A 27,377-nucleotide genomic window follows, 5' to 3' on the forward strand; every position below is an offset into this window, starting at 1 on the left:
AACACAGTATTAGTATGGTGTTCCTAATAATCCTTTAGGTGAGTGTATATATATATATATATATATATATATATATATATATATATATATATATATATAATCAGTGTGTGTGTGTGTGTGTGTGACAGTTGTGTGCAAGAGTTTAAGTGTCAGTTCTAGTGTTACCCCTTTGTACATCGTGGCTGTGGCTGACAACAGTCAACAATAAATCATATTCTTATTAGGAATAAATGTGCCTCCTGTGTGAACTGTGCGGAGCTGAGGGTAGGCCTACGCTACTGGATTTTAACCCCCGTCATAATGCTGCGACTTGGAGAGACAAATATTGCCTGAGGTGGTACGCGCTGTAAAGAGCTTGAGACAGATTAAGACGACATTGTTTCATAACAATTTAAATCAAATATATGTATTAAAACTATCTGGCGGACTAGCAGTATCAAATGTGCTGTAATGATCAATAAGTTAGTTGAAAGTCTATGCGTGTCTCACCTGCTGAAAGACTCGGCTTGTTTGCTCGTCAGCGGGTGAAGAGATCGAACTCAATTCCGTCCAATCCGCTGCTCGCTCACTGACATGTGACTCTGCGCAGCCGCAGTCACAAGCACATGGATGCGCTGCAATACACTGAGCTGAGATAATGCAGCTGGATACGTTCAATATTTACCCCTGAATATGATGTTTGTGGAACAAATTAAAATTACCTGTGGAACTAGAAATATTCATGTAAATGTAAACTTAATCATAGATTTGTTGGAGTTATTTTTTACAGTGTAGTTTCTATAGGAAGCTGCTTAGTTACAACCATGTAGCCGGAATTATCGATAAAAAGGGCTGAGATTAAAGAGCTGAACAGACTACAACTGCCGAGGCTAACTGGATGATTTAATTAAAGGCTGTTTTGGACCCGTGTAGGACATTAAGAAGTATCGATCTCAATCAAACGAGAGTAAAGTGATCAGGTTTTATTTATGTCGCTGCTGAATTGAATACGTACTGTATCTGTTATGTGTGGTTTATTATAGCGCTGTTTGTGTTCAGCACAGCTTAAGTAGTGATTTCCAAAAGATGACACTCTTTTGTCAGTGACCTCATTGTTTGTGATTAAAAGCTTGTGATGAAATGTGCGTGGCCAATTGACGGGATACCTTCTGCTCCATGTAAGAAGTGTTTTTTAAACCAGTAGTGTACATTGCAGCTCCGATCCTCGTTAAAGCCAGACAGTCATGTCGGTGTTTGTGGCACAGGACCTGCACACACAACATCACTGAAATCACACGTGTGTAAAACTTCAAAACAACAATAACAACAGAGAATCGCATTCATTTATAGTTCTTTAAAAGATCTATTTGAATCTAAAAAGTGTATTTCAAATGCTCCTTTTAAAGTCTGGATCTTAAGTTGGAAACTTTATAACAATGAAACCATTTGCACATCCGTGTTTTAAATATGTATTTTATTCAGTTTGTGTTGTGTATTTATTATTACTACGTTTATTTTGCATTTGTGTAGTAACTAGTGCTAGTGTTTGGTTGAACAATAAAACTGAAGACTCCTGTACTTTTTCAGAAAGCGGATCAAAGCCCCTGAATGCCGCGATTCTGTCTGTTCTCCACAACCCGGATTTTATAGCGCCCTACACACCCAATCGCACGTCTGTCTATTTACAAACGCTCATTTCATTCGGCCTCATGAGACATTTGAGCCACCGTCCCTCTGCCAGCTTCAGTCAGTGAAAGAGCGCAAATTGAAGACGTTTTCCAAGGTAATAAAATCCGTCTCTCTCCCATTTTAACTGGCATTGGCATGACAGCTAGAGGTGGAGGGGCCCCTAAACTGAGCTTTGATTGGGGCCCCAAAATGGACAGACACGGCCCTGGGGATGATGGCCTTGTTGGCTGTGTCTGGGGGGATGCAGCTGTAGTTTCGGACAATCCCTGCAGCGCTGACCAGTAGCTGCGCATTGAGCAGCGGCTCGGATGCTGGATGACCCGCAATGGACTCGGGTTTGTATTCAGTGCTCTTGAAGCGCCGCGCCGTTGCGATGCTGTAGCAGCTCTGTAAAGCAGTCTCTCAGCGGGAAACTGGCTCTGCCTCTGTGCGGAGAAGTGGCTCTGCTGGTCCGCGTCCAGAGCCGAGCAATGCGAGGAGAGCTCGCCTCCGAGGGCCGCAGCGTCTGTGCGCTTCTAGAGCAGGAGAGCCGGCCTGTCCGTGGAGCCACACTCTTCAGGCTGCTAGTACCGATGATCGTGTCTGATATTGTAATGGCAGTCTCTCAGTGCCACTGCTCAATCAATATGCGGGTAGATTATATATGAGGGGATGAGGCGACAAAATATTCCCACACGGGCCCGCAGTGGGCCAGCGATAGAATGAGTGCACGCAAATCACTGACTGGGTGGGACTAATCAAGCATTTCATTCATATTGCTATGTGTAAGTATGAAAACGGGAGATGCAGAAATGGATTTTGGGTTAGTATATAGCATAGGCAGTATATTGTTAGCATCCTAAAATGAGTGTTAAAACAGATTGTGCATCAGGTTGCTAATGCAAGACGCTCAGCCTCGGTCAGCACTAGTGTTGCCCAAGACAGGAACACACTATCGCCCTCTACTGACCTTATCTGTACTACAACTCCCTTTTATTTCTTGTGCATGCATTTACAGATTTACATTTCTATTATTACGCTTTAAAACAAAGTATTTTTGAATTGCAAACACCATAATCATTTTTAAACCCCTTGTAATGTGTGCAAATCGAGCCTTGGATTAAGATGTTTGGAAAATAACAACAATTAAAATGGTGTTTTATATAAACCATTCACTGCTTCTTCATTTGAAACAACTGCTGTAATTCGCTTTTTGCCGGTGCGCTCTAGAACAGTGTACAGTAACATTCTTGTGCCTCCGAGGCTTCCGTCCAGTGGCGTTGTCAACGAGACCAGCCTCTCATTAAACCAGCGGGATGGGCTTATGACGTCACAATTGGACCCAAGTTCTATATTTCAGGTCACGTTGCATTATGGTCATTTTCCTTGAAGATAAGCTACGAGAAGGTAAGGCCTTTTATTCTCCTGTAAATATAACCTGTGGTTTTCAATGTATTATTTATTAAATGTATCTAAATTAAAACATATCCATAGAACATATGTATATGCTACCAGTGTGAGACAATTGAAAAACACTGTTCTATTTCAATAGGACATATGTATAGACATTTAGTCTCTGTTAAAGTCCTAAACAATTGTACAGACATAGATAAATAAATACCTAACAATGTGTACTAGTAGGTCTACAAGTACTATTGAGAATAATGTCCACGTGATTGACATATTTTAGATGTGACAATAGTTTCACCAGTTTAGATACCAATGTTTTTGCTGATGGAAGTTGGTTTCTTGCAGAGAGCTCTGATTTAGAGATGGGTACCAGACAGAGAGAATCTGTTGTCAACCCAAATCTGTGGAGACGAGGAGCATCATGGATTGCGTCGGGATTCGGTGTGACGCGGACGCCTTGCGTGAGTAAATCAATACATCTGTGATATTGGTGGAAGGGTCAGGTCCAGACTTTCTCTTTCTTACACCAAGACCCCACACTTTAAAGAACTGGACTGGAGACTGATCAGAGATTCAATGTCTTGAGGCTCACTTAAATGCCTAGAAGTATTTTTCCTCATTTTGCATTTGCTTTGTTTTAGCAAGGAGTTCTGAGTGGCAACTACACAGCGGTACAGCCGGTGGTGCTGGGGAAGAGGCCAGAGGACCTTCTGTCTGTGGCCTTTGTGGACCAGGTGACTGAAGAGTCATCAGCCCAGAAGATGGCCTCCATGGAGGAGGAAATTAATCAATTGAGGTTAGGGGTGAAACACATGTTTATTAATACTGTTGCTATTAATACTGTTGTGTTTTGGGGGTCGGTCATTTCCACTACTTTGCAAGTGTTTGTCCCAACGAACCCTACTGATCATCAGCCACAGGGTCACTAAAGTTTGGTCTATTGAAAGCGATGACTCCACAGCATAGATGGAAATTGATTTCTTTTTACTTTGACGTTTGCTCCAAATGACTGAAACAGAAATTAAACCAACTGTTATAAGTCACTTCTCACAGCTGCTAGATATCCCCCTTCTTGTGGTTTCTCTTCCTTGAGCAGCATGTAGAGATGTAGAGAAAATGACATATACTGTACAAGTGTTCACAGACTTCAAGCTCAGGAGATGAAACAATTTCTGGCTTCAACCAGGAAACAACTGGATGAAGTGATGAGAGACCGGGACGCTGTGGTCCAGGAGAAGGACGAACAACTTGCTTCAGCCAGGAGGGAAGTGGAGGAAGTAAAGAGAGAAAGGGATGCTCTGGAAGAGGAGAAATATGAACTCCTGGCTTCGGCCGTGTGGCAACAGGAGGGAGTGAAGACAGACAGGGACTCTGTGGTCCGGGAGAAGGACGAACAACTTGCTTCAGCCAGGAGGGAACTGGAGGAAGTAAAGCAAGAGAGGGACGCTCTGGAGGAAGAGAAATTTGAACTCCTGGCTTCGACCATGTGGCAACAGGAGGAGGAAGTTAAGGAAGCCGGTAATGATCTGTCTCGGCAGAAGGACCAGATGCTGGCTGCAACCATGTGCGAATTGGAGGAAATGAAGGACATCCGGGACAGCCTTGAACAACTCGTAAGCAGTCTGACAGAGCAGCTGAGATCGAGCAAGCAGGAAGTAAAGGTATCCAGACTGATATTGCCTTGGGTGGCACAAAAGGATTATGGGGCTGATGTAGTAAGAAACTGTGGCATTGACACTGGGTTTCTCAGTGCTTTCATAGTGATAGTACTGTTAAGCAAAATGATAATTAGCACCCTTATCCACATACTCATTAGATGACCCTTTCCTCAATTATTGTGCTGTAGAGCACAGTTTAATGTGGATGTACGGAAGTTAAATTTTATCACAACTTAGCATATATATGTGGTAACAAATTATTATTATTATTATTATTATTATTATTATGATAATGATGAATTGGGAACACAATACTTTGTGTTCATTGCATTCTATTTTTTAAATTAAAGATTGTGAAGATGCTGCCACCTTGAAGAAAAGCCACAATTCCATTCTGAATCGGCAAAGAAAGTGTTCTATAAAAGCTGCCATTTTAACAAGTGACAAATATTATACAAGCATCCTTCCCTCCCCCAGTCCCTGCTGTCGGCCCGCAAGAGAGATCGGGCCGAGATGCAACAGCTGACTGCCCACCTTGAGAAGGTCCTGGACGATGAAAAATGGCACTGCAAGGACTTGGTTTCTAAGCAGCAGCAGATCCAGCAGCTGTCTGAAGACTTGCAGGAGAAGAGCAAGATCAACTGCAGGCTGGAGAAAGAACTGCAAAAGATGCAGTGTGTCGCTGCCGAGCTGCAGAAAGAGAGAGGTGGTCGGCAGGAAAACGTAAAGGAAGAGTAAAGGAAAGTCTATGAGCTGGAATTGGTCTTGAAAGGAGAGACCTCCAGCTTTGATGACCTGGAAAAGGCTGCAAAGCTCGACAAGGTATGAATGAGGCGATTCCTGCCTTTTGCCCAGTGGTTTTAGCAGGGTTGCCCAGGACTGGATTACAGAGTAGTAAATATGATCCAACAGGTCTGATCTAACTAATGATGTCCTATGCTGCCACTGACACTGTGTATTCACTGTTCCAGCTGCCTAAACCCTCAGAGCTCTCTGTCCCTCTTCTGCTGCTGTCGTTCTGAGATCCCCTGTGTGCACATGAAGCAACATATATACATACATTGCATTTTCCACCGGCTGACAACATGTGGCTTCTGTGCACCCTGCTAGCCAATAGACCGAACATGCAACCATACTTTACATAAGACAAAAGCCTTCATATAGAGGTAATACAAAACAGCAAGCTCAAACAGGAGCACACCTCAACACATCCCTGCCCAACAGCTTGGCACTACACTTCTAAAAGGTCACGACAGGAATCCAAAGATCGTACAGGAGGTGTGAGAGAGGTCTGGGCACACCTGACGATTCTGTCATGCCTTAGGGTGTGTCTTGGCAGTCTGGGTTTGCCATTTAAAAAGCGCTACGATATGAACTGCACTGTTGCTGATGGTGTGACTGATTGCTCTCCTGCAGGATGAGAGGGCTGGCAGGAGTGTGGCAGACTCCAACTAAAGTCCGAAGCTCAGAGCGCAGGATTCGCGGGAAAGTGATCAGGTGAGACTGACTTTCAACTCGGTTTGATGTCAGTTTAGGTTTACAGAGTCCTGGATAAGTGCTGGTGAAGATCTGGGAAGCCTGCAGTAAACAAAAAGCCCTCTAGCAGGAGACTTAGTATTGATCTACAGCAGGCGTCTCCAACCCTGGTCCTGGAGAGCCCCATCCAGCAGGTTTTAGGAAGGAAGGAAGCTTTGGTTTGGTAAATTCAGTAATTTAGAAACCATTGAAGCAATTATCAGAATACCTGCAGCCTCTCTGAGCAAGAGCTCCCTTGGTTTATTTGCTTAATTGATTAATAACTCACATGTGTTCCTAGTATTTATAAATTGGTGATTTAGGGTGACCTATCAGATAAACTGGATTGGGGCTCTCCAGGACCAGGGTTGGAGACCCCTGATCTACAGCTTGCCTCATTCATGGGTCAAGTGCCTTTTCGAACGGAGCACTTGGTGAGGATGGAGAAGTCTCGCGCTTCTGTCTCCCGCTTACACTGCTGAGCCATGTGTGTCCACCGCACGCTTCCTCATGCGGATGGACATGTGTGTCTGGAACTGACCACAGACGAAGAGGACACGAGGACCCCGCCTCACTCCAGATGCAATCGCCTCCATATCTTTGGGCTGTCCTTTTCCCAGAGTGATGGCAGGGCTTCAATGGCTCCAGACTTTCGGCTCCCGCTACTACTGAACCTCCTGGCAGAGCTGCAGTCCTCTTAAGACGACCTGGCAATTGCCCCTTCGCCAGGACACACTGCAGCCTTGTTGGTCGCTGTAATGCGCCACAGCGCACGTGCTCCCCACCACCTAGGGTTGGCAGTGCTCCGGGTTTGCTGGCTGCGGCTCCGCAGTGGCTCCAGAGGGTCAGCTTGAGCTCCAGGCCGGCTCCAGCAGCCCCAGCCCCAGCTCCAGCTCATTACAAATACCAAACAGAAAATAATTGAATGCTCCAGAGTCCAATGTCAGTGAGCTTTACACCACTCTAGCCGATGCTTGGCATTGTGCATGGTGATCTTAGGCTTGTGTAGCTGCTCGGCCATGGAAACCCATTTCATGAAGCTCCCAAAGAACAGTTCTTATGCTGACGCTGCTTCCAGAGGCAGTTTGGCCAAATATTGCCTGAATGAGGTGATTACTTATGCATTCAATTATTTTCTGTGTTGTATTTGTAATTAATGTATACAATTTGCAGATTATGTTTCTAACTTTGACATTACAGACATTTTCTGTGTTGATCAGCGGCACAAACTCCTGATTAAATCCATTCTGATTTCATGTTGTAACACAATGAAATGTGGAAAAGTCCAAGGGGGGTGAATACTTTTGAGAGTCACTGTATACAACTGTCAGCAATGAGTGTGGCTGAAATAGCCAAATCCACGAATTAGAAGGGGTGTCCACATACTGTTGGCCTCGTAGTGTGAAAATACCAGGCAGTCCAGAAAAATACTGGCCGGCTGGCAACCCTAATTGCCACAGACATCTTTACAGTTTTCTACTTCTTATGTTTGAATGCTTAAACAGATGTTTGCTATTAATATTTTGGTTTTGTTAAAGTTATTTTCATAAGAGATGTAAAAATGGAAATGTTATAAATAATGATCCCTTTTGTGTGGCTGTTGAGCCGGAGCAGGGGCTCTCCATCAGCTGCAGAGCCGGCCTGGAGCTGCAGCTGAATCTTTGGGGCCACTCCGGAGCCAGAGCTAGCAAAGCCGGAGCACTGCCAGCCCTAGTGCATAGTCTTCACATAAAATGATTTGAATATGTGGAAATATGCAAACCCAACAATCCCTGTCCCTTCACAGAATATGAACATTTGTAATAAGATAAAGTATTGAAACTTTATTCGATCCAATTTTGAAATAAAAGATGTTCACTTTCACATAACTCCGTAACAAATTGTTTTGATTGGTTTATTTATAACCAGGATCCCTCAAATGGGAGGTGGGTTATTGAAGATATAGAGAAGTAAAATTATTTTCATTGTAAAAACATTCTGGGACGTGTTGTTGCCATATTCAACTCTGCTATGAGAGTATAATCCAACAGGAAGCAATTACCTCACCTGTAGTGCAAGAGTCCAACATGTGAAATGATTTGTTCTGATTTAAGACTTACACATTATATATATAAATAATATATAGACCATGGCTGTGAATGTTAAGTGATTTTTTGCAATAGCAGGACACGTATGGTTATTCGGAATACAGCTTTTCCTATCAGAACCTTGGTTCAACACTAAATGTATCTTATATCTCACATTACATGTGAATACTAGAGACAAGATGAACCCAGCAGATGGTGACATTAACTCCTATATAAATGAGCAATTTAGACAATCTATAAATGATTCTAAATTCTGAATTCTGAGTCAACTGTAATTATAAGCACCACATTAATAGGTGTATGAGTTATTCAGGAAGAAATAGGCTGCTACACAACAATAATTATTCAAATAACATCCATACCCGGGCTTTGGGAATCACTGAATGATGTACAAGTGTAGAACACATTGCATTGTAGGAAAAGCTGATTATTCATATGTTGGAAGGGGGCTCTTTATAGATGTTGGGGCCTAAATGCTTTTTGTATAGCATTTAATGTAAACCAATAATCATGTAAAACACTAAGAAACGCTTCACAAAGAAAAATATTTACTTCAAATATTTGCTTGCTCTGAGACAGTGGTTTTCAAACCGGTCCTGGAGTACCCCCTGCCCTGCTGGTTTCTGTTCCAACCAAGGTTTTAATTGCTTAATTGAATCCTTAATTGACCTAACAAAGCAATATACCATTTGATTAAGTAATTAAGACCTAGGATGGAACAAAAACCAGTAGGGCAGGGGGTACTCCAGGACTGGTTTGAAAACCCCTGCTAAGGGACTTTCTGGCAAACTACAATGAATTAGTTACACTTCATGGTCAAACGTATGTGGACACCTGCTCATCAAACATCTCATTCCAAAATCATGGGCATTCATATGGAGTTGGTCCGCCCTTTGCTGCTATAACAGCCTCCACTCTACTGGGAAGGCTTTCCATTAGATATGGAAACATTGGAACAGGGCCATGTTGAAAGTCACTGAGCTCTTCAGTGCGGCCCATTCTGCTGTCAATGTTTGTATATGGAGATTGTATGACTATGTGCCTGATTTTATACACCTGTCAGCAATGGGTGTGACTGAAATAGCCACATCCACTAATTAGAAGGGGTGTCCACATACTTTTGGCCATGTAGTGTTATCCTATATATTAAATAACTAGTGAAATTGTATAAAATGGAAAGAGAGCATTACTGTATCTTCTGTAACTATGTTGATTCAGGCTCATCCGTACTAGAGTAAGAATAGGTTCATGCATAGAGAGATTCCAATGTAAAAGTTCAAATAAAATTGTGAAAAGTGAAATGCAAACAAGTTTTAAAGTATATTCATCCTTGGTAAATGTGAGGACTTTTTTTTTTTTTTAATGGTAATATAAATATGAACATGTGGGACATGGTGGGGGGGGGCGCGAGCTCTGACCCAAATGTTTCTGGGGGACACTACCCAGAAAGTTTGGGAACCAGTGTGTTAGAGTGTGACTATGTAATGGTGTGTGCAGGGCGTGTCAGCAGTAGCGGATTTGTTGAAAAAATGAAAGGGACTTGTGTTACACCTTGAAGGAGTCGGGCTCATCTCTTGCAAAACCCCTTGAGCGCCACAATTGGGTCAGAAGCGGCAACTCACAGGGACTACCCTCCATATCCTGATGAGCTGCATGAGGTGAAGGTCGAACCGGGAACCCAGGCCGCAATTCCTGGAGCGCTACACAATGAGTCCACGGGCCCCACCGACACAGAAACCTCCCACTTTTGATGGTGAGTCCAGAGCCGCACAGACCGCACAGAGCCGCTGTGACTTTAAGGAGCTCTGTCAGACTCTCTCGCTGTGATATGGGGTGGAGCGGAAAGCAGCGATCGCTAAAGTGCAGTTCAGAGTGAGGAGGACAGAGCCCGGGGAGATGCTGCAGGGATTTGCACTGGAGCTCGCATGCCTTTTTGCAATCGCGTATCCAGGCGTGGGGTCGGAGCAGTTTATCGAGGGCTCAGAAAAGGCTGATCTCCGCATCCAATTCAAACTAGAATCCCCCAGCACATTGCAAGAGGCTTTATTGGCTGCAATTCAGGTTGAGACTGTGTGTTGGACTGAGAAAAATAGCCATGCCATGAAAACGTGTGTGCGGAACTGAAAAAGTGGCCACTGCTGTGCACAGAGACCACACATTTTGAAAGCCAGGCAACCGGCGGCGTGATGGCCAGTGACAACGTGAGCAGGAAGTGTGGCAGTGTGGTCAAAACCAACGCTTTCCCTATGAGACTGGGCTGTGAGACTGCTATTATGAATCGGCCTGCATTAGTCCCTATGGAGAGACATTGAAATAATAATGTGAGTTTGTGCGTGAGCCCCCACAATGACGCAGCAACACCACAAATAGGGATGATATTTTTTCTCTAGGAGTCCCAACACGCAAACCACACGATTGCGGGCCCCCTGATGCCTAGTAGCAGCGTTACATTACCTCGGCTCCTTCAATGGCAATTCCCCACATCCACTGGGTTGTCTGCATCGTTGGCACGTTTGTTGACAACAAGGATCTTGAGGACATGTTGTGTGAGGTCCTCTTGTATATTGGCGTCCTCTGCATCCTGAGAAAATACACTAGGTAAACTAGAGAAGAGGAAGGGAGAAAAAGGATGGGATGGCGATAGAGAAGAGGAAGATATACATTTTGTACGTGGTATTGTTTGATAAGGTCTTCCACGTTCTCACCGAGGGATATGATGAGGCCACGGATCACTAATTCTCTTCTCTTCTGCACAGTGTTGCTCTGTAACAACATATAATTACCTTTACTTCAAGCTGCAAACATGGCACAAAATGTAATCGACTGTACTGTGAGGTAATGAGCGCATACCCCATACAGCATTTCCTGGATCCCCTGCAATTTCACCCCTGCAGCACCTCCTTTCTTCTTGAATAAAGACAAAACTTTTGGCATTTAACAGTCCAGTTTCTCCATGAATGTTGACTGTAGCCGGATCGTTGTGATCCTCCCGAATTCCTCCTCAATCTGAGAGAGAGACAGAGAAAGAAAAAGACACCCAGAGAGATATTAAGGTTAAGGAACCATCTGACCCCCAAAAAAAGAAATTTTAAAGAAACAGTCTGTCTGCTGTAACATTTGAAAATGATCTCAAAACAGATAGAGAAAATGTAAATATGTGAACATTTAACATGTCGAAATAGTTTTTCTCTAGCAGAAACAAAAGCAGATTTGTGTCTTGCAAATTGAACTAGCTGAAGTTGGACACCTGAAGGATAGGCTGTGTATGCAATTATAGTTTCTGCCAATTTCTCCAATATGTCTGATTTCACGCCTGGATTGTTGAGTAGTGTTCTGTTCTTTCTGTTTGCTTCATCTGCTGCCTGAACAATGAGCCCTGTGTCAAAAGCAAAGCAAGGTATTTCAAACTGAGCCGACCAAGGATGGGAACGTTGGGAGGAGGTGCTCTCTGGAGAGGACAACATTACTGTATCACGGGAGGAGCTGGAGGAGCAGGCATCTTCTGATTGCTGGGCACAACTGGTATCAAAGCACTCTTGTAGAGTCAAAGTAACAACGGGGGGGGGAGGGGGTTCCAATGTAAACCACTTTGATGGTGTCTTCAGTTGCTGTCGAGGTAAAAAACTGTCCATGTACTGTAAACTGAAATCCTGGTCAAGCATAAATGTTTCTTGTACAATTGTATCAGGGACTGCAGAGGGCAAGGTAAGCTTGTGGATGTCTTGTGGATGCCCAAAAGGACCCTCAGCCTGGCAGACATTTCTGTTGTATAAAGATTCTGTAACGAGAATAAGAGACACAATAGTTTTATCTACATGCATTTAACATGAATCACCTATAACCAACTTAATAAGAGTGGACCGTCAAAGGTAATACAAATTATTGATATGCATGTCCAAAATAATCAACAATATTAAAATAATATTTATCAATATTAAAATGTTACCTAATATGGCAGGAAAAAGTGGTGCTGTGCTATAATAATGAAAGGCAAACGATCGAATAAAATTAACACAAATGCAGTAGGGTATTTAAATGGAAATATAAACATTACAATTATTGGTATAAATAACATCAAAGCCCTAAGTTAGTCCCTAAGTTGTTTCTAAACGCGTACACTGCACAGTCAAAACTAATACATGAAACGAGTGTTTATTAGCAGAGTAATCATCTCAGTGTCCACTCAATGTGACTGCAGTTGTAAGAAGACACTTGTAATGCTGTACAATGTGTGCGTTTTTCAAGCACATGACAGTGGTACGTGGTGCTCCTTTAGTGGTACGCGGAGGAATCTCTGAAATATTTTCGAAACTAGGAGCGCTGGAGACGGTCTGTGGATGGGGCTCCTTCGCCTCAGACCGTCTCAAACACTCCTACAGTTTCATGGCACTGTTTAGACGCGCGTAAAAAACATATGGTGCGCGTGTGTCTACACCGTACAGAGACAAGCATTTGACATGCATTTGGTGCTTGGTAGTTCTTAGCAATGAATCCATGAAACTATCGCATCTCAAATGGCACCTTACAACCAAACACGCAGTGCTGAAAGACAAACCAGTTGATTTTTTTCTAAGAAAACGTGACGAACTGAAGCAGTCCAAGTCCACGATTCAATCCTGTGTTACACCCGTAGCCAAAGCACAGCAAGCTTCATATCCTGCCAGCCTCCGCATTGCAAAAGCCGGTACGCCACACACAATTGGTGAACAACTGTGTCTACCATCAGCCAAAGAGATGACACACATCATGTGTGGGGAGAAGGCTGCCAAACAGTTAAACTTGGTGCCACTGTGTCACGGAGAATAGGAGCCATGGCAGATGATGTTAAAAACACACTGATTGCGTGCATTAAAAGTAGTCGCTCTTATTCCATCCAGCTGGACGAGACTACTCATGTTGCACACATGGCCAATTTGCTTTTTTACGTCAGATATGAATATGATGGAGCAGCTCAGGAGGAGTTTCTGTTCTATCACTGCAGACCAGAACTACAGCCGAGCACATATTCCAGCTCCTGAAAGCGTTTGTCCAAAAGAATGGCCTCGACTGGAAAAAGTGTGTTGGAGTCTGCATGGACGGCGCCAGGGTTATGACAGGTCGCCACAGCGGAGTATCAGCTTGAATCCATGAGGTGGCGCCTGAGATGCAATGGACTCACTGCAGTATCCATCGCGAGGCCCTGGCGGTGAAGAAGATGCCCGAAGAATTGAAGTCTGTGCTGGACTCGGCTGTGAAAACTCTGAACTTCATTAAGGCCCGACCGATGCATTCTCGCCTATTCCATGTGCTCTGTGATGAGATGGGCAGCAAGCATGTCCAACTCTTGCTTCATACGGAAGTAAGGTGTCTATGAAGAAGGAAGGTGCTTTGGAGGCTTTTCAAATTGCGCAGAGAGGTCCAAATGTTCTTACAGGACAAAAGCTTCCCCATATCAGATGTTTTTGTAGATACTGTGTGGCTCAGTCAACTGGCATACTTGTCGGACATTTTCTCTCATTTAAACGAACTGAATTTGGGACTACAGGGACTCTCCATCAATGTTTTTGATGTGCAGGACAAAATCAACACAATACTGAAAAAGATGGAGTTGTTCGAAATCAAAGTCAAGGCAGGTGATGTTTCAGCTTTCCCTACTGTGGAGAGTTTTCTGTCTGACAACGACCTGACCCTTGATGATGGAGTCAGGGACAACATCGTTGCGCATCTCGTCTCGCTCAGACAGCAGTCCCGCGAATATTTCCCAGTGACAGCTGAAACGAACAACTGGATGAGAAACCCGTTCAGCATTGAAACCTCTGAAATGCCCTAGGACTTCACTGTTGGTTAGCAGGAGAGTTTAATAGAATTGTCTCGCGACTAAACATTGAAATTTGCTATCAGAAGTCACTCGTGTGTACATATCAGAATGTGTGTGTGTCTGTGTGTACGTATCAGAATGTGTGTGTGTACATATCAGAATGTGTGTGTGTGTGTGTATATATCAGAATGTGTGTGTGTGTATATATATTAGAATGTGTGTGTGTGTACATATCAGAGTATGTGTGTGTCTGTTTGTACATATCAGAGTATGTGTGTGTGTCTGTGTGTACATATCAGAATGTGTGTTTTTGTGTATATATATCAGAAGTGTGTGTGTGTGTATATATCAGAGTCTGTGTGTCTGAATGAAGTACAGTTGTTATTCTTAATGTTCTCACCTGCTGTGTGTGTGTCTGTGTATATATATCAGAATTGTGTGTGTGTGTATATATCAGAGTATGTGTGTGTTTGTGTGTGTGTATATGTTAACTGGATGATTGCATGGTTAGTATTCAGGTGATGATGACCTCTGGTGGTGAACAGGTGAATTGTGGATGGCAGGTGTGATAATAAGTAAGAATAACACTGATGACAGGAACCAGTGGAGGCAAAACCTCTGCTCCAGACGGCCAATGTGATATTAAGAGTGTGGAGATGCGCTGAAGCTTGGAAGAACAAATGGGATTCCTAAAATGTGCAGATATAGTTTGGTTTTGATTTGGAAATGTATTATAAAATGTAAATCATTGAATTGCTACAAAGAATGATCTCCTGACATCACTCATTATAACTACCATTGCACTGGGCTGTAAATATTCAGCAAAACTAGGCATTTCAAAACAAGAGACTCCTTGACATGACACTTACTTCTCAAAGACCTTGTTCTCAAAAAAGGCCAATTTCCCCACTGCTGAGTGTGATCATATTCACACAACATTTTACACAACAAAACCAAACGTTTCCTTAAAGACCTGCACTGTTCCCTGCAATGCTTTACATGTTTATAAAACTATACAAGTGTGTGACATAATGAATGTCTAGTTCTTAAATCCACATCCACTGGCACATTTCTATTTCAGACAAGTTCTCAGACTTATATGAGAAGGGGGAGCTGCTAAGGACAGGGAGTTATGGCTCGATCTCTGCTGGGATCAGGAAAGCAGACAATCTGCCAGTAAGGATCTTCACTCAATTGCTTTGCCTTCACACTTTACACTTCAGTAGGTACACAAGCAAAGAGGAACATTTCATTATATAAACATAGTTGGAGCTTAGGAAAAAAAAGAAAAAAAGATTCCAGGGCATCTCTCTATTAAAAGATATACAGTAAAGTACATTAAGAAACACATAGATCATGTTCATATAGGTTTGCCATCCCTTTTCCTCACAAGAGTAAATCCTCAATCCTAACTACAACTCAGCCCAGCTGTGCCATTAACAGTGTATGTAATAGATAACTTAATATCATGTTTTTCTGTGTCTTTCCTCTCCATTACTGCTGTCAGGTGGCAGTTAAATGCATCGATCGCAAGTCTGTAGAAAACTGGGCAACGATGATGAGTAGGTTTCTTACCAAACAAAACACAAGCAACAGAGTCAAAGATACGAGCTTCCTCTGACATTAAGGGACCGGAAAGGTGGCGATATTATTAAGCCATGGCAAATTTAGAAAATATGAAATATATGATCTAAATATGATACAATGTGGATTAAGCAAAAACAAAAAACAACCCGGGCTCTGGCTCTGGTGTCTGTGTGGAGTTTGCCTGCTGTTTGTAGTTTAAACAGTGCACTTGTATGATGATGATGATCATTATAGTTATTATTTGATATATCTGCTTTCCTGCCTCTCTCTCTCCAGCCTAAGCAGAGGGACCCAGTGCCCTTGGAGGCTGCGCTCCATCAGCAGGTGTCTGCTGCCCCGTCCTGCCCCGGTGTGGTCGGACTGCTGGATTCGTTCACTGAGCCTGAGTCTTGCCTGCTGGTGCTGGGGCGGCCCGTGCCCTGCATGGACCTCTACGACTTTGTGATGCAGAAGGGCGGCCACCTAGAGGAGCCCATGACCAAGGAATGCCTACGGCAGGTGGTGCAGGCGCTTCAGCACTGCCACACCTGTGGAGGGGTCCACCGGGACCTCAAGACGGAGATCATCCTTGTGGAAACCATCAGCGACCGCCTCAAACTCATTGCCTTCAGACTGGCGAGTCGCCTGCGGGAGGGTTTCTACAGAGACCAGGCCGGTGAGCAGCGGCACACAGTTCACACACAAAAGGCAGGGATGCCACCAGAGAAATGGCTCGATGCCCTGAGATCAGTCTTTCATGGCACTTCATACGTGAAGACTGGAGATCCGCAGTGTTTTGGGATCTTATTGGAATTAAGCACGTTTTAATAACAATCATCGCTGGAATTATGATTCTTCAGAATCTTTTTGCTGCCTCACAGGGATGAGTTTCCCCGTGTTTATGGAATACAAACACGCATACATGTCTGTCTAGTTAGTAAACAGTATATAAATATTCTGAATATACAGACATTTTGGCTTTCTTAGCTTAGCTATGGTAACTCGATCCACAGACTCTCTATATATTGTCGGCTCGTCCTTTAGCAGACTTTTCTTCCTAACTTGTTCTCCTAGGTACTCTTGAGTTCTTTGGCCCTGAGACAGTACGGCTTGGACTGTACCGGGGGCTTCCTGCCACAGTGTGGTCAGTGGGAGTTCTCCTGTATGTCCTGCTGTGCGGCTCATACCCTTTCTGCAATGGCCGCGCGATTAGAAAGGGAAAGCTGTCCTTCCCCAGTGGGCTCTCAAAAGGTGAGGGGTGCGGAGACAGACTTTGTTTATCTGCACGACTGACCCCATGCCGAGTGACAAGCAATATATTCACACCCTGTGAAGACACTCCCCATGGCACTGATGGGGAGTAAGTAAGAATTCACCAAGTTATTCAACACCTCCCTCTGGAGGACCACGGTGACACTGCACATATACAGACAAATAGGGAACTATGGGTTTGGTTTGAGGGAAAATAATGAGTTCAATATTTCAAATACAGGCATAGATTACCTCACAATTTCCAAAAACAAACTGATCATGTTTCACATTTCAGCAAGTTAAACAGAAAACAACAGAAAATAACAATGTTGAACAGCCCAGATTATTTGCTTAACATTCATGGCTACCGGATTGGAATATTCATTATTAATTATACTTTTAATTTAATCGGTGAATAAAAGTTAATCTTGTTGTACTTTACCAGAGACCGCTTCCCATTTCATCCGTCTGTCCATCCATCCAGATTTGGACAGTTATTTTAAGCATTTTCCAAAAAACAATAATTACTAAGTGTCTGTAAAACATTGCAGAAACTGCTCCTCAACACTGATCTCTAAGAAGCACCTCTCCCATTCTGGATCTGCCCAGTCAAAAGTCAGCCCTGTTTCTATACAATGCACAGCACTTTGTCTGTGGCCACACACACCTGCTCATTTTAATTATTGTTCTTTCACGGCCACATTTTATGGATGGCAAGAATCTCGAGAGCAGGAACTGTTCACCACACAGGCTGCTCAATTACCACTTGATTCAGTATGAAGCGAGAAACTGGCAAAAATGTGTTTAAATCCTAAGGGCAGAGTGAAGTCAGTAGAGCTGGTGGGGAGAAGTAGAACCCATGAGTGCAGAGGGTTATTGAGACAAGAGCACATGGTATGTAGTCAGTGTGTGTGTGTGTGTGTGTATATATATATATATATATATCAGTGTGTGTGTGTGTGTGTGTATACACTCACCTAAAGGATTATTAGGAACACCTGTTCAATTTCTCATTAATGCAATTATCTAATCAACCAATCACATGGCAGTTGCTTCAATGCATTTAGGGGTGTGGTCCTGGTCAAGACAATCTCCTGAACTCCAAACTGAATGTCTGAATGGGAAAGAAAGGTGATTTAAGCAATTTTGAGCGGGGCATGGTTGTTGGTGCCAGACGGGCCGGTCTGAGTATTTCACAATCTGCTCAGTTACTGGGATTTTCACGCACAAACATTTCTAGGGTTTACAACGAATGGTGTGAACAGGGAAAAACATCCAGTATGCGGCAGTCCTGTGGGTGAAAATGCCTTGTTGATGCTAGAGGTCAGAGGAGAATGGGCCGACTGATTCAAGCTGATAGAAGAGCAACTTTGACTGAAATAACCACTCGTTACAACCGAGGTATGCAGCAAAGCATTTGTGAAGCCACAACACATACAACCATGAGGCGGATGGGCTACAACAGCAGACGACCCCACCGGGTACCACTCATCTCCACTACAAATAGGAAAAAGAGGCTACAATTTGCACAAGCTCACCAAAATTGGACAGTTGAAGACTGGAAAAATGTTGCCTGGTCTGATGAGTCTCGATTTCTGTTGAGACATTCAGATGGTAGAGTCAGAATTTGGCGTAAACAGAATGAGAACATGGATCCATCATGCCTTGTTACCACTGTGCAGGCTGGTGGTGGTGGTGTAATGGTGTGGGGGATGTTCTTGGCACACTTTAGGCCCCTTAGTGCCAATTGGGCATCGTTTAAATGCCACGGCCTACCTGAGCATTGTTTCTGACCATGTCCATCCCTTTATGACCACCATGTACCCATCCTCTGATGGCTACTTCCAGCAGGATAATGCACCATGTCACAAAGGTCGAATCATTTCAAATTGGTTTCTTGAACATGACAATGAGTTCACTGTACTAAACTGGCCCCCACAGTCACCAGATCTCTACCCAATAGAGCATCTTTGGGATGTGGTGGAACGGGAGCTTCGTGCCCTGGATGTGCATCCCACAAACCTCCATCAACTGCAAGATGCTATCCTATCAATATGGGCCAACATTTCTAAAGAATGCTTTCAGCACCTTGTTGAATCAATGCCATGTAGAATTAAGGCAGTTCTGAAGGTGACAGGGGGTCAAACACAGTATTAGTATGGTGTTCCTAATAATCCTTTAGGTGAGTGTACAACACAGGTCAAGCCTAAACAAATACTGTAACTACCTTATCAGTCAAAGTACCCCCCCCTTGACTATTGTGTAATTTTAGTATTCATTGTTCAAACATTTGTGTACATTTAATCCCCTGTGCCACAATGTACATGATCTCAATAGCACAGAAATACCTGCCTGACTAATAACCGCAGTGCAGCTCACCTGATCTCAGACAGAGGTGACTCTGATATTCGGAGGCTCATCTTGGCCCAGAGTGGAGACCCTCGTTTCCCTCCTGACAGATTGCTGTGACCTGATCCGCAGCTGCTGTAACGTGACTGCTGCCAGTCCGCTGACCCTGGAGGAGATCCTGCTCCATCCGTGGATGGCATGAGCTGGAAACAGCTTCCTCAGCCTCGCCTCAGACACCCTGCCGAGAATAAGACTACTGTACTAGAATCATCATAATACTGGCTGTGTTTACTTAGAGAGACAGCAGTGAGAACCAATAACACATCAAAACCTGCTGCTTGTTTTGTGTGTCTATAGACACTCATTATTAGAGTTCTTAGATTTAGAGTAAACCTTGTGATTGTTCTGATCACTCTCTCGCTATTATTAACTAATTGATTTCACTTTTTAAATTATTTGTTGTGTGTTGGTTTTTAATGTGCTTAAGTTTCATTTTTTAATTGTAAAGTGCTTTGTGATTTCCTCAACATGAGAGGCATCATATCAATGTGTTTTATATTATTTTCTCCTGTGTTATGTACATCAAAATACTGTACTTAAAAAACTAAACCATTCAACCTAATGACATTTACTTGAAAAGGAACACTGAAGTAAGAATTCACCGAGTTATTCAACACCTCCCTCTGGAGGACCACGGTGACACTGCACATATACAGACAAATAGGGAACTAAGGGTTTGGTTTGAGGGAAAATAATGAGTTCAATATTTCAAATACAGGCATAGATTACCTCACAATTTCCAAACACAAACTGATCATGTTTCACATTTCAGCAAGTTAAACAGAAAACAACAGAAAATAACAATGTTGAACAGCCCAGATTATTTGCTTAACATTCATGGCTACCGGATTGGAATATTCATTATTAATTATAGTTTTTATTTAATCGGTGAATAAAAGTTAATCTTGTTGTACTTTACCAGAGACCACTTCCCATTTCATCCGTCTGTCCATCCACCCAGATTTGGACAGTTATTTTAAGCATTTTCCAAAAAACAATAATTACTAAGTGTCTGTAAAACATTGCAGAAACTGCTCCTCAACACTGATCTCTAAGAAGCACCTCTCCCATTCTGGATCTGCCCAGTCAAAAGTCAGCCCTGTTTCTATACAATGCACAGCACTTTGTCTGTGGCCACACACACCTGCTCATTTTAATTATTGTTCTTTCACGGCCACATTTTATGGATGGCAAGAATCTCGAGAGCAGGAACTGTTCACCACACAGGCTGCTCAATTACCACTTGATTCAGTATGAAGCGAGAAACTGGCAAAAATGTGTTTAAATCCTAAGGGCAGAGTGAAGTCAGTAGAGCTGGTGGGGAGAAGTAGAACCCATGAGTGCAGAGGGTTATTGAGACAAGAGCACATGGTATGTAGTCAGTGTGTGTGTGTGTGTGTGTATATATATATATATATATCAGTGTGTGTGTGTGTGTGTGTGTATACACTCACCTAAAGGATTATTAGGAACACCTGTTCAATTTCTCATTAATGCAATTATCTAATCAACCAATCACATGGCAGTTGCTTCAATGCATTTAGGGGTGTGGTCCTGGTCAAGACAATCTCCTGAACTCCAAACTGAATGTCTGAATGGGAAAGAAAGGTGATTTAAGCAATTTTGAGCGTGGCATGGTTGTTGGTGCCAGACGGGCCGGTCTGAGTATTTCACAATCTGCTCAGTTACTGGGATTTTCACGCACAACCATTTCTAGGGTTTACAAAGAATGGTGTGAAAAGGGAAAAACATCCAGTATGCGGCAGTCCTGTGGGCGAAAATGCCTTGTTGATGCTAGAGGTCAGAGGAGAATGGGCCGACTGATTCAAGCTGATAGAAGAGCAACTTTGACTGAAATAACCACTCGTTACAACCGAGGTATGCAGCAAAGCGTTTGTGAAGCCACAACACGTACAACCTTGAGGCGGATGGGCTACAACAGCAGAAGACCCCACCGGGTACCACTCATCTCCACTACAAATAGGAAAAAGAGGCTACAATTTGCACAAGCTCACCAAAATTGGACGACTGGAAAAATGTTGCCTGGTCTGATGAGTCTCGATTTCTGTTGAGACATTCAGATGGTAGAGTCAGAATTTGGCGTAAACAGAATGAGAACATGGATCCATCATGCCTTGTTACCACTGTGCAGGCTGGTGGTGGTGGTGTAATGGTGTGGGGGATGTTCTTGGCACACTTTAGGCCCCTTAGTGCCAATTGGGCATCGTTTAAATGCCACGGCCTACCTGAGCATTGTTTCTGACCATGTCCATCCCTTTATGACCACCATGTACCCATCCTCTGATGGCTAATTCGAGCAGGATAATGCACCATGTCACAAAGGTCGAATCATTTCAAATTGGTTTCTTGAACATGACAATGAGTTCACTGTACTAAACTGGCCCCCACAGTCACCAGATCTCTACCCAATAGAGCATCTTTGGGATGTGGTGGAACGGGAGCTTCGTGCCCTGGATGTGCATCCCACAAACCTCCATCAACTGCAAGATGCTATCCTATCAATATGGGCCAACATTTCTAAAGAATGCTTTCAGCACCTTGTTGAATCAATGCCACGTAGAATTAAGGCAGTTCTGAAGGCGAAAGGGGGTCAAACACAGTATTAGTATGGTGTTCCTAATAATCCTTTAGGTGAGTGTATATATATATATATATATATATATATATATATATATATATATATATATAATCAGTGTGTGTGTGTGTGTGTGTGACAGTTGTGTGCAAGAGTTTAAGTGTCAGTTCTAGTGTTACCCCTTTGTACATCGTGGCTGTGGCTGACAACAGTCAACAATAAATCATATTCTTATTAGGAATAAATGTGCCTCCTGTGTGAACTGTGCGGAGCTGAGGGTAGGCCTACGCTACTGGATTTTAACCCCCGTCATAATGCTGCGACTTGGAGAGACAAATATTGCCTGAGGTGGTACGCGCTGTAAAGAGCTTGAGACAGATTAAGACGACATTGTTTCATAACAATTTAAATCAAATATATGTATTAAAACTATCTGGCGGACTAGCAGTATCAAATGTGCTGTAATGATCAATAAGTTAGTTGAAAGTCTATGCGTGTCTCACCTGCTGAAAGACTCGGCTTGTTTGCTCGTCAGCGGGTGAAGAGATCGAACTCAATTCCGTCCAATCCGCTGCTCGCTCACTGACATGTGACTCTGCGCAGCCGCAGTCACAAGCACATGGATGCGCTGCAATACACTGAGCTGAGATAATGCAGCTTGATACGTTCAATATTTACCCCTGAATATGATGTTTGTGGAACAAATTAAAATTACCTGTGGAACTAGAAATATTCATGTAAATGTAAACTTAATCATAGATTTGTTGGAGTTATTTTTTACAGTGTAGTTTCTATAGGAAGCTGCTTAGTTACAACCATGTAGCCGGAATTATCGATAAAAAGGGCTGAGATTAAAGAGCTGAACAGACTACAACTGCCGAGGCTAACTGGATGATTTAATTAAAGGCTGTTTTGGACCCGTGTAGGACATTAAGAAGTATCGATCTCAATCAAACGAGAGTAAGTGATCAGGTTTTATTTATGTCGCTGCTGAATTGAATACGTACTGTATCTGTTATGTGTGGTTTATTATAGCGCTGTTTGTGTTCAGCACAGCTTAAGTAGTGATTTCCAAAAGATGACACTCTTTTGTCAGTGACCTCATTGTTTGTGATTAAAAGCTTGTGATGAAATGTGCGTGGCCAATTGACGGGATACCTTCTGCTCCATGTAAGAAGTGTTTTTTAAACCAGTAGTGTACATTGCAGCTCCGATCCTCGTTAAAGCCAGACAGTCATGTCGGTGTTTGTGGCACAGGACCTGCACACACAACATCACTGAAATCACACGTGTGTAAAACTTCAAAACAACAATAACAACAGAGAATCGCATTCATTTATAGTTCTTTAAAAGATCTATTTGAATCTAAAAAGTGTATTTCAAATGCTCCTTTTAAAGTCTGGATCTTAAGTCGGACACTTTATAAATATGAAACCATTTGCACATCCGTGTTTTAAATATGTATTTTATTCAGTTTGTGTTGTGTATTTATTATTACTACGTTTATTTTGCATTTGTGTAGTAACTAGTGCTAGTGTTTGGTTGAACAATAAAACTGAAGACTCCTGTACTTTTTCAGAAAGCGGATCAAAGCCCCTGAATGCCGCGATTCTGTCTGTTCTCCACAACCCGGATTTTATAGCGCCCTACACACCCAATCGCACGTCTGTCTATTTACAAACGCTCATTTCATTCGGCCTCATGAGACATTTGAGCCACCGTCCCTCTGCCAGCTTCAGTCAGTGAAAGAGCGCAAATTGAAGACGTTTTCCAAGGTAATAAAATCCGTCTCTCTCCCATTTTAACTGGCATTGGCATGACAGCTAGAGGTGGAGGGGCCCCTAAACTGAGCTTTGATTGGGGCCCCAAAATGGACAGACACGGCCCTGGGGATGATGGCCTTGTTGGCTGTGTCTGGGGGGATGCAGCTGTAGTTTCGGACAATCCCTGCAGCGCTGACCAGTAGCTGCGCATTGAGCAGCGGCTCGGATGCTGGATGACCCGCAATGGACTCGGGTTTGTATTCAGTGCTCTTGAAGCGCCGCGCCGTTGCGATGCTGTAGCAGCTCTGTAAAGCAGTCTCTCAGCGGGAAACTGGCTCTGCCTCTGTGCGGAGAAGTGGCTCTGCTGGTCCGCGTCCAGAGCCGAGCAATGCGAGGAGAGCTCGCCTCCGAGGGCCGCAGCGTCTGTGCGCTTCTAGAGCAGGAGAGCCGGCCTGTCCGTGGAGCCACACTCTTCAGGCTGCTAGTACCGATGATCGTGTCTGATATTGTAATGGCAGTCTCTCAGTGCCACTGCTCAATCAATATGCGGGTAGATTATATATGAGGGGATGAGGCGACAAAATATTCCCACACGGGCCCGCAGTGGGCCAGCGATAGAATGAGTGCACGCAAATCACTGACTGGGTGGGACTAATCAAGCATTTCATTCATATTGCTATGTGTAAGTATGAAAACGGGAGATGCAGAAATGGATTTTGGGTTAGTATATAGCATAGGCAGTATATTGTTAGCATCCTAAAATGAGTGTTAAAACAGATTGTGCATCAGGTTGCTAATGCAAGACGCTCAGCCTCGGTCAGCACTAGTGTTGCCCAAGACAGGAACACACTATCGCCCTCTACTGACCTTATCTGTACTACAACTCCCTTTTATTTCTTGTGCATGCATTTACAGATTTACATTTCTATTATTACGCTTTAAAACAAAGTATTTTTGAATTGCAAACACCATAATCATTTTTAAACCCCTTGTAATGTGTGCAAATCGAGCCTTGGATTAAGATGTTTGGAAAATAACAACAATTAAAATGGTGTTTTATATAAACCATTCACTGCTTCTTCATTTGAAACAACTGCTGTAATTCGCTTTTTGCCGGTGCGCTCTAGAACAGTGTACAGTAACATTCTTGTGCCTCCGAGGCTTCCGTCCAGTGGCGTTGTCAACGAGACCAGCCTCTCATTAAACCAGCGGGATGGGCTTATGACGTCACAATTGGACCCAAGTTCTATATTTCAGGTCACGTTGCATTATGGTCATTTTCCTTGAAGATAAGCTACTAGAAGGTAAGGCCTTTTATTCTCCTGTAAATATAACCTGTGGTTTTCAATGTATTATTTATTAAATGTATCTAAATTAAAACATATCCATAGAACATATGTATATGCTACCAGTGTGAGACAATTGAAAAACACTGTTCTATTTCAATAGGACATATGTATAGACATTTAGTCTCTGTTAAAGTCCTAAACAATTGTACAGACATAGATAAATAAATACCTAACAATGTGTACTAGTAGGTCTACAAGTACTATTGAGAATAATGTCCATGTGATTGACATATTTTAGATGTGACAATAGTTTCACCAGTTTAGATACCAATGTTTTTGCTGATGGAAGTTGGTTTCTTGCAGAGAGCTCTGATTTAGAGATGGGTACCAGACAGAGAGAATCTGTTGTCAACCCAAATCTGTGGAGACGAGGAGCATCATGGATTGCGTCGGGATTCGGTGTGGCGCGGACGCCTTGCGTGAGTAAATCAATACATCTGTGATATTGGTGGAAGGGTCAGGTCCAGACTTTCTCTTTCTTACACCAAGACCCCACACTTTAAAGAACTGGACTGGAGACTGATCAGAGATTCAATGTCTTGAGGCTCACTTAAATGCCTAGAAGTATTTTTCCTCATTTTGCATTTGCTTTGTTTTAGCAAGGAGTTCTGAGTGGCAACTACACAGCGGTACAGCCGGTGGTGCTGGGGAAGAGGCCAGAGGACCTTCTGTCTGTGGCCTTTGTGGACCAGGTGACTGAAGAGTCATCAGCCCAGAAGATGGCCTCCATGGAGGAGGAAATTAATCAATTGAGGTTAGGGGTGAAACACATGTTTATTAATACTGTTGCTATTAATACTGTTGTGTTTTGGGGGTCGGTCATTTCCACTACTTTGCAAGTGTTTGTCCCAACGAACCCTACTGATCATCAGCCACAGGGTCACTAAAGTTTGGTCTATTGAAAGCGATGACTCCACAGCATAGATGGAAATTGATTTCTTTTTACTTTGACGTTTGCTCCAAATGACTGAAACAGAAATTAAACCAACTGTTATAAGTCACTTCTCACAGCTGCTAGATATCCCCCTTCTTGTGGTTTCTCTTCCTTGAGCAGCATGTAGAGATGTAGAGAAAATGACATATACTGTACAAGTGTTCACAGACTTCAAGCTCAGGAGATGAAACAATTTCTGGCTTCAACCAGGAAACAACTGGATGAAGTGATGAGAGACCGGGACGCTGTGGTCCAGGAGAAGGACGAACAACTTGCTTCAGCCAGGAGGGAACTGGAGGAAGTAAAGCAAGAGAGGGACGCTCTGGAGGAAGAGAAATTTGAACTCCTGGCTTCGGCCATGTGGCAACAGGAGGAGGAAGTTAAGGAAGCCGGTAATGATCTGTCTCGGCAGAAGGACCAGATGCTGGCTGCAACCATGTGCGAATTGGAGGAAATGAAGGACATCCGGGACAGCCTTGAACAACTCGTAAGCAGTCTGACAGAGCAGCTGAGATCGAGCAAGCAGGAAGTAAAGGTATCCAGACTGTTATTGCCTTGGGCGGCACAAAAGGATTATGGGGCTGATGTGATGTAGTAAGAAACTGTGGCATTGACACTGGGTTTCTCAGTGCTTTCATAGTGATAGTACTGTTAAGCAAACTGATAATTAGCACCCTTACCCACATACTCATTAGATGACCCTTTCCTCAATTATTGTGCTGTAGAGCACAGTTTAATGTGGATGTACGGAAGTTAAATTTTATCACAACTTAGCATATATATGTGGTAACAAATTATTATTATTATTATTATTATTATGATAATGATGAATTGGGAACACAATACTTTGTGTTCATTGCATTCTACACTCACCTAAAGGATTATTAGGAACACCATACTAATACTGTGTTTGACCCCCTTTCGCCTTCAGAACTACCTTAATTCTACGTGGCATTGATTCAACAAGGTGCTGAAAGCATTCTTTAGAAATGTTGGCCCATATTGATAGGATAGCATCTTGCAGTTGATGGAGATTTGTGGGATGCACATCCAGGGCACGAAGCTCCCGTTCCACCACATCCCAAAGATGCTCTATTGGGTTGAGATCTGGTGACTGTGGGGGCCAGTTTAGTACAGTGAACTCATTGTCATGTTCAAGAAACCAATTTGAAATGATTCGACCTTTGTGACATGGTGCATTATCCTGCTGGAAGTAGCCATCAGAGGATGGGTACATGGTGGTCATAAAGGGATGGACATGGTCAGAAACAATGCTCAGGTAGGCCTTGGCATTTAAACGATGCCCAATTGGCACTAAGGGGCCTAAAGTGTGCCAAGAAAACATCCCCCACACCATTACACCACCACCACCAGCCTGCACAGTGGTAACAAGGC

The 27,377-nt window shown here is 43.2% G+C and overlaps 1 protein-coding gene and 1 long non-coding RNA gene across 4 annotated transcripts; both read left to right on the plus strand.

Annotated features, from left to right (window-relative positions):
* The first annotated feature begins 1,517 nt into the window (after positions 1-1,517).
* On the plus strand, positions 1,518-7,865 carry LOC136719195 (M protein, serotype 6-like). Of its 3 annotated transcripts, XR_010805378.1 has the most exons (6): positions 1,518-3,054; positions 3,403-3,518; positions 3,699-3,853; positions 4,244-4,718; positions 5,193-5,537; positions 6,132-7,865. XR_010805378.1 is itself a non-coding variant. In XM_066697043.1 (5 exons), the coding sequence occupies exons 1-5, from the start codon at positions 3,021-3,023 to the stop codon at positions 5,451-5,453; spliced, it is 1,041 nt and encodes a 346-aa protein (XP_066553140.1). In that variant the 5' UTR covers positions 1,518-3,020; the 3' UTR covers positions 5,454-6,100. The 3 variants fall into 3 exon arrangements, 1 of the variants encoding a protein (XP_066553140.1); XM_066697043.1 differs by lacking the exon at positions 6,132-7,865 and having other exon boundaries at positions 5,193-6,100; XR_010805379.1 differs by lacking the exons at positions 1,518-3,054; positions 3,403-3,518 and having other exon boundaries at positions 3,555-3,853.
* Positions 7,866-23,453: 15,588 nt separating this feature from the next.
* Positions 23,454-26,766, plus strand: LOC136718916 (uncharacterized). The gene is made up of 3 exons (XR_010805332.1): positions 23,454-25,467; positions 25,648-25,802; positions 26,193-26,766. It is a non-coding gene; the product is annotated as an uncharacterized LOC136718916 (long non-coding RNA).
* The last annotated feature ends 611 nt before the right edge of the window (positions 26,767-27,377 follow it).

The sequence above is a fragment of the Amia ocellicauda genome, chromosome 23 (assembly GCF_036373705.1).
Source record: "Amia ocellicauda isolate fAmiCal2 chromosome 23, fAmiCal2.hap1, whole genome shotgun sequence".
Classification (NCBI taxonomy): domain Eukaryota; kingdom Metazoa; phylum Chordata; class Actinopteri; order Amiiformes; family Amiidae; genus Amia; species Amia ocellicauda.